General features: G+C 53.7%; 1 protein-coding gene across 3 annotated transcripts in view; it reads left to right on the plus strand.

The window, feature by feature from the left end:
• HM13 (histocompatibility minor 13) overlaps positions 1-13,548 on the plus strand; it is a 41,843-nt gene extending 28,295 nt beyond the window's left edge. Inside the window, exons 7-13 of one of the 3 annotated variants that reach the window (XM_071211628.1) lie at positions 199-256; positions 2,302-2,385; positions 5,006-5,042; positions 6,622-6,724; positions 10,248-10,333; positions 12,180-12,382; positions 13,157-13,548. In XM_071211628.1, the coding sequence (XP_071067729.1) occupies positions 199-256; positions 2,302-2,385; positions 5,006-5,042; positions 6,622-6,724; positions 10,248-10,333; positions 12,180-12,330 (519 nt within the window). In that variant the 3' untranslated portion in view covers positions 12,331-12,382; positions 13,157-13,548. The remainder of the gene's footprint in view (positions 1-198; positions 257-2,301; positions 2,386-5,005; positions 5,043-6,621; positions 6,725-10,247; positions 10,334-12,179; positions 12,383-13,156) is intronic. The other 2 variants (XM_004464016.5, XM_058286852.1) reach the window with 2 other exon arrangements.
• The last annotated feature ends 731 nt before the right edge of the window (positions 13,549-14,279 follow it).

The following is a 14,279-nucleotide window of genomic DNA, read 5'->3' on the forward strand; positions in this document are numbered from 1 at the left end:
TGTTGCCAAGAGATATCAAGATGTCCATATTACCAGGATGAGAGGCCACCTACCCTCAGCGTCCAGTGCTCTCCAGAGCCCCTGCCAGCTCCTGCCTCGCTGGCTGTGGGGCTTGGGCAGCAGCACACCCAGAAGCCCAGGGACAGTTATTACTTCCTGCCTAGCCCATCACCTCACTCCAGACTCCTCTCCTCCTAGGTGTTTGGCACCAATGTGATGGTAACGGTGGCCAAGTCCTTTGAGGCACCAATAAAATGTAAGTGACCACCCCACCGCAACCCCAACCCCAACCCCAACTGGCTCCCCACCTTATGGTCCCTGTTTTGGTCAGTACCACTCCTTAATCCCTTCCCCATAGACCTCTCCCCCATCCACGTTCTCCGTGCCTCTCTGGCCCAGCTTCTTTCTCATCGTTGGTTCCACTGAGCAAGCAGCCACCCTCTGCCAAGGCTCTGGTCTGGGGCCACATAGTCACAGTGCACAGTGGTGAGGGACGAGCTTACAGGAGTGAGCATGTCTAACCTAACCTGCAGTGGGGGTGCAAGGGCTTCCAGAAGGGAAGACCCCCACACTGAGACCTGAAGCCCCCTCCTCCCCTAAGGATTGGGTGCTGTCCCTCACCTCTTACGCTGCCCAGGCTTTATTCTTCAGTCATATCCATTGGGAATAACTACTAGGACATCCAGCTATAGACACCATTAAACAAGGAGAAAATGTTCTCTCATGAAAGCAGGCCCAGTGGTGGAACAGCTCAGGGTGGGTTAGTTAGTGCCTCCATGGGAAAGCAGGATTAGCTTAGAATCTAAGCCTTAACCTCCTGGGATCTCAAAGGAGGGGAAGGAATCCATCAGGATTAGCAAGGGAGAAGAGGAAGCTCATTGCTGGGGGTGGCAATCAGCAGCGAGTGCTGTGGGGGGCATTGGCACATGGTCTTGGGCTGTCAGGCTGAAGTCAGCTTCAGAGAGTCAAGAAACAGCTGTCTTTCTCATGGTCTGTGCTCTGCCACCGCAGACAGGTTTTCTGTGTGAGCTGATAAAGAAGCTCATGGCCACAAACGGCTCCTTGATTCTGTAGTCCCAGCTCACTGACCCCAGAGGAAAGCAAGTTTCTCCCAGCTCTGACTTGAATCTCTCTAAGGGAACTGGCCTGGGTGCTGAGCCGGCCACTCTGATTGTGGAGATGGAGGGTTCTGGTGGGCAGGCCTGAGACACTGCCCTTCCTGCTGGCTGGGGCAAGAGAACGGGATGCTGGGCAAGCCAGATCAATAGTTGTTCCTACCATGCTTTGACGGAGGAGTCAGGAGGTGGGAGAGCCCACCTAACATGTCAGGGGAAGCTTTCCTGGGTTGTACAGGATGAATAAGCATTTTGGGGGCAGAATATGGGCATTTGAAAGAGGGTATAGCTTCAGCAAAGGGCCAAGGCAGGAAAATGCATGGAGGGCCCTGGGAGCAGGGGGGGAGTGTGGCTGAATGTAGGGGAGCAGCAGGGAAGAGGCTAGAACAGAGAAGTGGCAGAAGCCAGATTTGGGGAAGCCAGAGCTGCCTTGCCAAGGAGCTGGGACACTGCCCAGTAGGTGGTAGAGGAGGCCAGGGGTTTCTGAGCAGAGAAATGACACTGGCATATTTGCCATTCGTACTTGGAATCTGCGGGAAAGGGCCATTGCCATCTTCTGCTCGGAGTAGAGCTCGGAGGCAGAAGAGCAGAGTGGTTAGGGACATACATGCTGGCCCCAGGCTGCCCAGGCTAGAATCCCAGCTCTGCTGTTGACTGGCTGTGTTAGGGAGACAGCCTCTCAGGGCTCCATGGTTGGTAAAAGGTATACAGTACTCTGTGCCACTCAAAACTGAGTGGAGCTAGGATGGGAAGGAGGGAATGAGAGACTTTGCAGATTGTTGTCCTCTGTGCATTCCAGGCAGCCAACAGTGGGCAGCACAAGGGCAGTTGCATTTATGAGGGAAGCAAAAGCTTAATTATTCATAATAATTCATACCTATGCTGACTTACCATTGGCCAGAACTGGGTAACATGACCACTCAGGAAGTCAAGGATTCAGGAAACCAGATTGACCCAATTGGCTTAGACTTAGGCATACAAGCTCTGGTGTAAATGATCTCAGATTCCTCCCACACTTACCAGTTGTGATTCCAGGCAGAAACATTGCCCTTCAGTCTTTCAGCATCCTCTTGCCTCCCATTCCCCCACCCAGAAATACAAGTGTGTGTGTTTCATATAGCAGGGTGGGGGGCAGGGAAGTGAGCAGGACACCGGCCAACTCCTCACTCCCCACCTCCCCCTGCAGTGGTGTTTCCCCAGGATCTGCTGGAGAAGGGCCTCGAAGCAGACAACTTTGCCATGCTGGGACTCGGAGACATCGTCATTCCAGGTGACCTGCCAGGATGGAGGCCACCCACAAGGGGAGGGGGATGGGGCAAAGGGGTACCACGAAACAGCCTCACCCACTGGGACAGGTAAAAGGGTTAGGCTGGGTGATTCCAAAGCCCCATCACTGGGTCAGCCCAGGGTTTAGTGAAGGACTCAACTTCAGCACACGTGTGCATTGCCTATAATGGGTCAGGCCCATGAGCAAGACTCGACACAAAGCTAATGAAGATCTACAAAAAGTAGTGTGTAATCAGAAGCAGATGTGACTCAAGCCATTGAGCTCTCACCTCCCACATGGGAGGTCACAGGTTCGGTTTCTGGTGCCTTCTGAAAAAGCAAAAACAAACAACAGGCAAAAAAAAAACATCTCGGGAGCTGATTTGGCTCAGCGGTTGAATGCCAGCTTCCCACATACAAGGTCCCGGGTTCAATCCCTGGCCCCCAGTACCTGAAAAAAAAAGTGTGTAATGGCAGTCACAAAGGAACCTGAGCCCTCTCACACCCCCTCGCCTCTTTCCAATTTGTGCAGATGTAACACACATGCTAGAACTGTCCAGGTCCCTCTGCCCTTCTCTTCTTTCACTGGCCAAGCCCTGGGGAGAATGCACACCTGTGTGTGGACACATGGGCTCCTGTCTCCATGCTCTGGGACAAAAGCACATGGACACACACACAAGCTGGCATCTGGGCACCTCTCCTTACACTGCCGGGTGCCTGCAGACCTGACCGTGGACATACATCCCTCAGGGTCCACGGCCTTGCCTCACCTGTCAGGCACCTGAGGGCAAAGCTGAGCTGCTGCTCTGTGGGCTGCTGATACAGTGTCTGCAGATCTGGTCCCAGGGATGAGCGCATACTTGTTCTCCTAATCCCAGAGTCTTAGACAGTCAGCAGTATCCCTGGTGCTTGTTCAGAAGACGAAAGTTTGAAGCAAATTAAAAGCTGCCTTATTTTCCACTATAGGAAATAATAGCAATTCTGCTAATAACCTGAAATGACACAGGCTCTTCTGTTGATATTCTCATTTGATTACATGTATGTAGATGAAGCAGAGACCCCCGTTTGATGAGGAAACTGAGGCTCAAAGAAGTGAAGGGATACACTAGCAAGAACATAACCATGTCTGTCTGACTGCAAAAAAACTGTCAGAACCGCTCTTATAACAGATAATCACAGCAGCTACCACTTGTCTTGCTAGCCCAATAGAGTAGAGGGTATTTCCATTTTACAGATGAAGAAACTGCGGTTCAGAGAGAAGAGTTTGACTTGCCTAAGGCTTGTGGGTGGGCATGGGGGTTCTACACCGATGCGTGGGTGTGGCTGTGTCAGATACTTAGCAAATCTTTCAGCAATAACAATAATTGTAAGGAAATTGAACCCTCGCAGCACCTTGGTGGTTTTCCTCAAAGAAGAATGGTTGCACGTCTGTTTTGAGGACCAGATGAGGTATCGAAAGTTGAGAGCCCTGGCCCCTGGATTAGGTGAAGAACAGTTGTAGAGTTCGTCCACCAGGGGGCGGCGAGTTCCCGGCTTTGTTTCCAGAAAGGCAGCCTTCGAGGTCGGGCCCCTCCACCACCACGCCCCTCGCTATGCGCACGCAGTCTTCCCTGAGGACGCTCATTTCCGTCTTTAGGATTAATCGTGTTGTAGTTGGTGCTTCTGGATTAGCTTCTGGGCTTGGGTGGACTGTTGCTTCTAGAGAATCTGCTCTCGGCTGAATTATACTCGAGGGAGACAGACCCGCTGCTCAGTGGCGAGTGTGCACCTCCAGAAGTCAGGCTGTCCGGCTGGGTCTGGGAGCCTTCCGGCTTCCGAGGTGTCTGGGCATACAGTGGACGACAAGGTCGACCATCCTCTCCTAAGTGCCCACAGAACCGCCTCCTCGCTTCTACTCTGCCTCCAGCCCGTCCTCAGTGTAGCCACCACGGGAGTCTTTTTCAAAATCTCTCCAGGTCGTTCTGCTTAGAACACTCGGGTGGTCTCCCTACTCCAAGACTCAACTCCTCCATGCCCCGTGGGACCCCATGTGGCCGGCCCATGCCCTGCATCTCCTGCTCTGGGCTGCATCCTTATTGGCCGCCTCCGTCCCTGCCACACTCCCTGTGCCTTCTTTCCTCAGTGCCCTTGCACATGCTCTTCCCTCTCCCTGACAGGTGCCACTGCCTCAGAAAAGCCCTCCTTCCTTTCTGCCCACCACCCTCAGCCTGGGTCTCATCCTCTGTTATACCTTCCCATGCCACAGGAAGTGCTCTTTCACAGTTAAAATCTAGTGTGTATTTTTGTTTCTATTTGACTAATGTCTCTACCCCAGGCCCTCAGCTGAGCTCTCTGAGAACCGTGGTTTTGCTCACCCCTGGATTGCCTGTGGTGCTCGGTACCTCTTGGTAAAACATTGGAGACAGTCATTTGCGTACATGGACTCAGCGTGACACAGTGTCATGCTGTCAAGTGCTGGGTTGGTGTGGTCCCAGGTGGACACAAAATCATGGGACCTTCTTATTGGTCTAGGTGGTCTGCTGGTTGCTGGTCCCCAGGGCCGGGACATCAGGGCCCAGTCAGTGTGTTAATTCACTGCCACTTGCCTTCCCTGACGCCCTCTGACCCTGACTTTCTCCCTACAGGGATCTTCATTGCCTTGTTGCTGCGTTTTGACATCAGGTGAGCTATTTAGGCACAGTGAGTGAGGGCCTGCCCCAGGCAGGGATTTCCCAGCAGCCCCTCAGGAACTCAGAGGAGGTACCATGGGAAGCCAGAACTCCACCCCCACCACAGCCAGAGCAGTTCTGCTTTTATCCACGTTCTTCATTTTGAGATTCTGAGTATTCACCCACTGAAGAAAGAGCCTGTGGCCAAAAATAATCACAGGCCGAGAGATTTAAATCCAGCAGGGCCTGGTAGCACCTGTAGTGCTTCCTCGTACATGACCATGACAAGGGGCTTTTCTTTCTGAGCCTCAGGTTTCTCATCCTTAAATTTGTGGTAAACTTAGAGTTTCTACCTCAGGATTACTATGAAAATCTGAAGAGAGTGCCAAATACAGGCTGGTCCCAGAAGCACTCCAGGACCCAGCTGCTGTGGTCATCCTCATCACCATTTGTTTTCAGCCCAGGGTCAGGTCCCTGTGTGCCAGCTGCTCTCGCTGTTCCCCACCCTCTCCATACTCAGACTTTCTTCAGTCTCTTCTAGAAAGTGAGCACAATGGAGAGGGGAGGGGGCCAACTTAAGTGTCCAAGTTAGTACTCCAGAGCAACTGGGCCCGCTGCCAGCAGGTGGTGTCAGCCATCACCGTGGGGGGCTTGCTATGGGTGCCCTTCATTTTGAAGTGGTTTATGAACTTTTTTTTTAACATTTCTTAATCTCCTCATGTGCAACAATTGCAAAAACAGTAACAGTGCTGGGAGCGGATGTAGCTCAAGTGGTTGAGCACCTGCTTCCCATGTACGAACAAGGTCCCTGGTTTGATCTCTGGTATGCCCTAAAAACAAAACAAACAAATGAAAAAACCAACTCTCCTTAGGGAGCAGATGTAGCTCAGTGTTTAAGTACCTGCTTCCCATGTATGAGGTCCTGGGTTCAATTCCAGGTACCTCAAAGGAAAAAAAAGAACAGTGGTGCTGACAATGGTTATGAGAAACCCAGTATCAGTATCATCGAAATCCAGTTTGCATGTGAAACTTAACTTTTCTCCACTTGCATGCATCTGGATTGTTTGTATAGCTCCACTGTGGATCTTTTGGACACATGGGTTTATAGGAAGAGAACGAACCTGTTTGTAAGTAGAGGCACATTGTGCCAGCCAGCTCTGTTCCCAGCCATTCAGAAGACATGCAAAGAGAAGCCCACAAGAGTCCCCAGGGCCATTTGCTAGAGACACAGGTTTAGCTGCCAGCACCTCAGAGGTGGGATATCAGGCGAGCTCTTCAGAGCTAGTTCTAGAATCTACAAAATTTTAACAGCAGTTATACTCCAGCCTTTACCATAGACTAGCCCTCAGTGTCCTGGCAGCTCAGGTCTCATGGATTTCCCATTCTGCAGATGGGGGTACTGAGGCTGAGAGAAGGAATGTGACTTATCCAGAGACACATGACTAGGGGCAGTCACAGCGTGCACATCCACCTCCAGGCTCCCAGTCACCCTCTGCAGCCTCCAGGACCCCTTGACTCCCTTCTCAGAAGGGGTGTTGCTGCCCCAGTCCCCCCATCTAACCCTCCTCTTTGCCCCCACGCCTTCCGTGCAGCTTGAAGAAGAACACGCACACCTACTTCTACACCAGCTTTGCAGCCTACATCTTCGGCCTGGGCCTCACCATCTTCATCATGCATATCTTCAAGCATGCCCAGGTGAGATGCACTCAGTGTATCAGGAATATTTTCACTGCAAGTACCAGGGACTTACATAGGGTTTCTTTGTCACGTGTACAAGCAGTCCAGAGGTAGTTGACTGCTCATGGTGTCAAAGCAAGCACATCTGTGATTCTCTTGGCTGCTGCATGATGGTTGACACTGCTCCAGGCTGCACATCCACGTTCATGGCAAGAAGGAGGAAGAAGCGGTATAAGCCATACCCGTTGCCTTCTTCAGGAAGGCAAACATTTTCCCAGAACCCCCTCAGCAGACTTTTTGCCCATGTCTCATGGGCCAGATCAGTGTTCCATGGCCACCCCACCTGTAAGAGAGTCTTATTAAGAGAGGATTTGGCTTCTTGGCCTGGGTAGTGGGGGCAGACAAAGAAGGGATTGGGCATGGGTGTCCCACAAGAGCCTACCCTGCCTAATGAATGATGGGTGCTGGGTCCCTGTACACTTTCCAAGTAGACCAGAGCTGCCTCCTACCCCATCAAGATGGGTGCTGAGCTGCTGGAGACTGGAATGGTATTGAGGAAATATGGCAGGTTGGAAGCCACAGAGTGGCCTGGAGCAGGGAAGACTAGGAGGGGAAAGGGGACAATGGGCAGGATTACTCTCTGCTGGAATTACTAAACGCTGCTGTTTGTTAGGCGCCTCCTGTGTAGCCAGGCCCTGACCTTGATACTTCATGAGGGTTTTCTGAACAGATTAGGGAATGCACTGAGGTGCCACACGGCAAGGATGTGGTGGGGGCCGGATTCAAACCTGTGTTGGCTTGAAAACCAAGCCAGGCTCTGAATCACTGGCCACGGGAGAGGCAGTGTAGAATAGGGGCTAAGATGGTCCAGAGCCAGGAGCCCTGGGTGGGGTCCAGGCTCCTTAGCCACTGACTGTGAGACTGGGCACCTTGCTGACCCTGTTTGGTTTCTTTGCTGATTGATAAAAAGGATAAATAACAGTAGCCACTTGGGATTGTTTGAGGTACTCAGAACTAGGCCAGGCCCGGTTTGTATTAGTTGCTACTGCTGCTGCCGCTGTGCCCCCAACCCCCTCACTCCCACTTCCTCCCCTTCCCTCACCCCCTCCCCCAAGGGCACCAGGCACAGAAGAGCTGCCTTCAAATTAATCATAAGAGCTGCGTGTGGAGCACTTACCCTGTGCGAAGCACTGTGCCAAACCCTTTGCTCACTAACTCCTTTAGTCCTCCCAGCACCCCTGTGAGGTAGGTACTAGTCATAGTCTCTGTTGTACAGAAGGGTTTACAGAAGGGTGAAGGATTCCCCCAGCTGGTGAGTGGGGAATCACCTCATTCACCTCTGTTCCAAATGGCCTCAGTGAATAATGCACTCCTGCTTCGGGAACTGCATACTGAGGGTGGCATGCACTTGGCAAGGTGGTCGCTGTACGGTTGGCCTTGGATTGGGGTCAGGCTTGGCCTTTTGGAGGTCTCCAGCTTTCAGCTGGTTAGTCCAAGCTCCAGCTGTTCCCCCAGCGGCCAGCAGGTGGCGGTCTTGTCTTCAGCCCTGGCTGAAGGATCCCATTAAGCACTCCTGCAGCACTGGGAGGAGGATAGGACAGATGTTCCTTTCCTCTTGGGGAAACTGCAGCCCAGGGGGAAGAGGAGAATTCCCCAGGTGATGCAGAAAGGTGGGCCTCAGGTGGAGCCCCGAGCCTCTGACTCCCACCCCCAGGCCTGTGCTGCTCCCAGCACATCTCCCTGGTCATCTAGGTGGGAAGCTTCCTGAAAGCCCTTCTTGGGGAGAGGATCCAGGATCCAAGGGGAACCTCTTCCATGGGGTCCCCCTCGCTTTCCAAGACACAGGCCCAGTGCCAGCACTGCTCTAGGTAAAAATGCCACCTCTCCTAGTGTGACCTTCAGCCCGCTTAGCCTCTGTCAAAAAGCCCACCCAAGCCATGGGGTCTGGAGCCCCCCAGAAAGGCCTTGGAGATGACCAGGAATAGGGTCCCTTCATTATAAGGAGAGAGGGAAGGTAGTGAGGCCAAGGTAGGATGGAAAGCCAGGAGCCCTGATCCTCAGCTCACTGCTCCACCCTGTACAACCCCAACTTCTTACCACTGACTCTTTGGAAAGGTCCTCTGGTGCCTTAAGAGGAGAGAAAAGAATAAAGGCTTATATCCCTCTGATAATTGGGGACTCACTGACTCCCAAAGGAGCCCCTCACATTGGTCCCAGGGTCAGGTCCCCGTGCCCCTCAGTGGCTGCCAACCTTCAAGTTAGACCTGGGAGGGGGTGGGATTTAATCTCCCTGACCCCATCCCACCCCAGGGAAAGCCCTCTACTTTGCCCAAGCTGGCATTGGTGAAGAAGATACACTGACTTAGAGACACAGGAAGCTGGGTCCAAATCCTAACCATCTGTGTAACTTAGGTTAGGCTCTTCATTCCCCCATGGATCCTCAGTCTCCACATCTGTAAAATGGGTATGAGATCTACTTTTCAGAAATTATATTTGAATAAGCTTGTGTTTACTTCATTTTCTATTCCATTAGTTTCTGCTTTTGCTTCTTTTATCTTTCTACTCTTTGGGCAGGGGGTTATTTTGTTCTTTTTCTAGCTTCTTGGTTTGTAAGCTTAGATTGTTTCAATTCTCTCTGATTTTCTATTAAGTATACCCAAGGTTATAAATTTTCCTCTGAGCACTACTTTGGCTATCTCCCACAGGTTTTAGTATGGACCTTTGACAATGCTATTTGTTTTGTTCTTGGCCCAAAGCCTATCTCATAGCAAAGACCTAATGCAGTGGGAGCAGTATAGCCACCCAGGTTCAGATCCCAGCCCAGCCATTTACAGTGTCCTCTGTGGCTTGGACAAGACCTTCCCCTCTCTGGACCGCAGTGACATCATTGGTAAAACCTGGATACTAATATTTAGGGTGTTATTCAGACTCAGGAATAACATGAATGAAGTAGTGTGGTTCACAGCTTACCCACAACAGGTGCCAAGAAATGGTCTCATGGTCAGGCTGTTAGGTCTTGTCCCTTTCTCCAAACCCAGCTGCATCAGGGGTCTCAGGTGCTCTGGAGCCAGACCACCTGGGTATGAATTCTGACAGAGCCAGTGACCACTAGGCAACCTTAATACAGCCACAGCAAGTTGTCATCATCATGGGCATTCTTATAAGAGCATCTCCCGGGACATTGGTTTAAAGTACAGATTTCTGGTACCCTAGACCTAGGGAAGCAGGGTGTCTGGGGATAGGACCCAGGAGGTTCATGTTTTAACCTGATGTCCCAGGTGATTCAGATGCTGCCAGGGGGGACCAGGGCTCCTGGTGGAAGCCCTGCATGCTTTGAGTTTCTTTGAGTTTCTTTGGGTTTCTTGCGTTCCCTCCCAGCAGGGAGCAGCCTTGGTCTGGGAGTCAGGAGCCCTGGGTTCAGGCCAGCCCCTGACTTTCCAGTCACTCTCCCTCTGCCAGGCCAGGGAGGTAGCTACACCCAGGAGACGGTTGGTATGCCTCACATGCCCCCATTGCCTGACCAGTCCATGTCCTCCCACAGCCTGCCCTGCTTTACCTGGTACCCGCCTGCATCGGCTTTCCTGTCCTGGTGGCACTGGCCAAGGGAGAAGTGACAGAGATGTTCAGGTAAGGCAGGGCGGGAGGCACTTGTTCACATGGGCACAGGTGCACCTGGAGGCAGCTCGCAGGGCCTGCGGGGGTGTTTGTACACTTCTCCATAGGAACATTGTTCCTGCCGGCCCCACCCCTTGCCCTTTCTGCCAGCACTTGGGTGCTGCCTGGCCTTTGGGCACTGGTGGGAACCTTTCCCTTGGCTGGAGCCAAGGGAGGGCAAGGCCTTGGGGCTCTCTGGGCAGCCCCTACACCCAGATGCCAGCTGGGTCTTGAGAGGGACTGGCTGGTATGGATTTTTCTCCCGGCTGCCCCATGGGCAGCAGCCCTGGGTTCCCAATCCAGCTCTCCCACCATGTGCTTTCAGGCATGTCCTCCTTGCTCCACACCTCCTCCCCAGCATATGTGGGTAATGGAAAAAGGATGGTGTGGAGGGACCCTAGTATGGTGAAAAGTTCCCCAGATTAGAAGTCAAGTGACAATCCCTGTTCAGTCCCAACCAGCTATGGGACCTCAGGCACACCCCTTCCCCCTCAGGGACTCAGTTTCCCCAGGTACAGGGGCCCACAAGACCTACCTATGGCTACAACCTGCATCTGGTTTCTCTGTCTCGCTCGCACACATGCCCCTTCCCTGTGGCCATATCCACACCTGCCACACCTTGTGCACAGCCCCACCCATACCCCAAAGCCTGCGTGACTCTGACAGGTGCTGCTCTGCGGCACCGCCCACCAGGAACCCAGAAATCACTGGCAGCTGCAGTTGAAGCTGCCCACTCAGAGGCCTTCCACCCAGCTCCACCTGCCTGGCCTCCAAGGTGTCCCTCTAGCAGCCGCCAGGGCCTCCTCTGCACCTGTGTGCCCGCCGGGGAGCCTGTGACTCACCCCTCCCCTGTACCTGCCTCTGCCCTGCCAAGAAGCCACAGGCTCCCAGCCGCTTGCCCGTATCTCCTGTTCTGGCAAAGCCCCTTTGTGGCCTCTGAGGCAAGTCAGGGGGTATGCCCTCGGTGACAGACCTGGGTAACTTTTGGGGCAAGGATGAGGCCTGGTCCCCTGAGACAGCACCTGGTCCTCTCTCCCTCTGGCTGTCATCCAGCCTTGGGCCCCTTTCCCCTCTCCTGGGAGTCGCCTCCCCAGTCCCAACTCTGTTGTGTTCTCCTCACACAATTCCTGACTGACTAAGCACCAGCACTCCCAGTCAGCCAAGGCAGAGGGTGCCCCTCACTTACTGGATGCTGGTCGCTCTGAGTGACCTGCTGTGTAGACAGCCTGCCCCACCCCCCTTCTGCCTCCCCTACCCAGAAGGTTCTTGCGTTGAGATAAGAAAGCAGGAGGTCTCTTCTCTTCCTGTCCATCTCTCTTTCCTGATTATCCACCTCATCCTTGTTATACTTTTCCCTTTCTACGTTCATTGGCTTATTTTTAAATAGGTAATATACTCACATGGTTCAAAATTCCACAGCTATGAGAGGGAGACCCTCATGGCCCAGCCTCTGTTTCAGAGACAGCCCAAGACCTCTGCACCTACAAGCAAATTGTGTACACATGTTCCCACAGAGGGAAGGGCTCATGAATATCCCACCTCTTGTTTTTCTCTAAGGTAGAACAGTCTACCTTAGAGACCTTAGAGATACTTAGAGCAGCACAGATCTTGTGCACGGATGCACAGTGTTCCTTTATAAGGTGCATCCTTTTTTATTCTACAAGTGATGCCAGCTTCTTTCCATGAAGTCTGAAAGTACAGAGATCAAAGTAAGACACAGTTCTGCTCCCTGCTCCTTGGAAGGGAAATCTCACTCTGTCTTTCCCTTAGTTTTTCCCTTTCCATCTCTTTTTTTTCTGTCTTTCTGTCTGTCACACAGCTACGAGTCCTCAGCGGAAATCCTGCCTCACACCCCAAGGCTCACCCACTTCCCCACAGTCTCGGGCTCCCCAGCCAGCCTGGCCGACTCCATGCAGCAGAAGCTAGCTGGCCCTCGCCGCCGGCGCCCGCAGAATCCCAGCACCATCTAATGCCCGAGGGTGCCCTCCTGCCCGCTTCCCCCCACCTGCCCCAGGGCCCAAGGTAGGGCAGATGCTCCAGCGTACAGGGCAGGGAGCATTGCCAGGGGTGGGCCGCAGGAGGCAGCTCGTCCATAGCCCCCAGGCAGCCATGGGGCCCGGAACCTGAGTGTTGTATCAGTAACGTGGCACTCACACGAGAGTGGCACTAAGCCGCCCTGTTGAGCAGCAGTGGTAACCCTTACTGCTCGCTGGCTCTATGTGTATATAACCTTGGGCAAGTCACTTTCCTCTCTCTGAACCTCTCTGTTCATCTCTAAGTGGGCACATTCCTGCCTCACGGGGTTGATCTGGTGAGGAAATGTGTGTATTGTCCTTGGCATGAGCTTAGTTGCTCAATAAGTGAAGCCCATAGCAATAGCTAAGCCGAGGTGTCCGCCTTCAAGAGCACCCCTCCCCTGCTCCCACCCCTGGGACTGAGCTGTTTGACCCCTGCCAGGTGCCCTGGGAGGCAGCCTACCTGCCACAACCTCAGCCTGGCCACCCCGTTTTTCTACTTCCTCCAGCAGAAGCTGCAGGAAGCTTGAGGTTGGTCCACACAAGCCCAGGCCCAACCTCTCCTCCACTGCTGCTGCCCTTGCCTTTTGGCACTGCCAGGCACAGAGACGGCAGAGTTGCCTGTCTAGAGGACACCCAGTGGGGCCAGGGCCAATTGCTGGAAGATGTGGGGCTGATGTTCCGCATGTGCCCGGGGGCTTCCAAGAGGGTGTGAAGGAGGGGGGCAAAAGAGTCTGCTCTCCTACTATAAATGTGTTGTTGTTTGGCTTTTTTTGGTCAGTTACGAGGAGTCAAATCCTAAGGATCCAGCGGCAGTGACAGAATCTAAAGAGGGCGCAGGGACATCGAAAGGGACGGAGAAGAAGGAGAAATGATGCAGCTGGTACCTGACCCTCCGAGGGCCAGACCAAACAGCGGGGGACGGACTGACACAGGCGGGCACAGGGTGCAGGAAGCCGAGGGCTGCTCCAGGAGAGGGGACCCCGCTGGAGCGGGGCCTCTGTGGCTTCTCCTCCCCTTTCTCTCGCCTCCCTCTGCCCCTCTGCATCCCTTACAGGCAAAGAAAGCCCCTAATCCCAATCTCCAGGCATCAGGTGGGGGGGAGTGGGTGTGATTTTTAGATTTTGTATTGTGGACTGACTTTGCCTCACATTAAAAACTCTTCCATTGCCAGGGCGGGCCATGCTCCTGGAAGGGTGCTCTGGGTGAGCATCAGCAGCTCGCACTGGGTTTACTGGTCCCCCTCCCACCCAGAGGCTTCCTAGGGAGCGGGGGGTGAGGCCCTGACCTCTAGGCCCCACTGTCTACCTGGATGCCCACCCCAGTGCCTGGCCAGCGTGCCAGCACAACACCCAAGGACACCCTTCAGCCAGCAGAGGGGGCCCATGTGCCCTCTCCTCAGCTATCAGGTTTTTCCCCCACTTTATTCCTCCACATACTTGGGGTGGAGGGTGGACATGGGACACTAAGGGTGTTGGGCAAGTGCTCGCTGTGCCCCCACCCAGCCTGGTGACTGGAGACAGGGAGGACCGAAAGGCCAGCCTGCCTCAGCTTGGGGACCACCAGCCCCAAAGCCAAAGAAATGGGCAGGGCCTCATGGGCCCCAGAGGAGCTGGAATTTTATTTCCAGGCTTGCAGAGGCCAGCTTCCCGGGGCTGAGAGCCACATGGCTGCAGCTGGAGGGGGCCTGGGCTCTGAGGTGCCCTGGAGCCCAAAGTCCTATCTCCCATTCTGTCCATGGCCCAAGTTCCCCAGATGAGTACTCAGGACCAGAGGTAGCTCGGCAAGGGCCATCGAGCCCGGAAGACAGGGCCCCTGAAGAGCCCCAGGGTGGGCGGGGGTGACTTGTGCCGCCACCAGTTTCTCCACAGGCACAAGACGAGCACTGGGCCCTGTGATTCAGA

Source organism: Dasypus novemcinctus, chromosome 24 (assembly GCF_030445035.2).
Source record: "Dasypus novemcinctus isolate mDasNov1 chromosome 24, mDasNov1.1.hap2, whole genome shotgun sequence".
Lineage (NCBI taxonomy): Eukaryota > Metazoa > Chordata > Mammalia > Cingulata > Dasypodidae > Dasypus > Dasypus novemcinctus.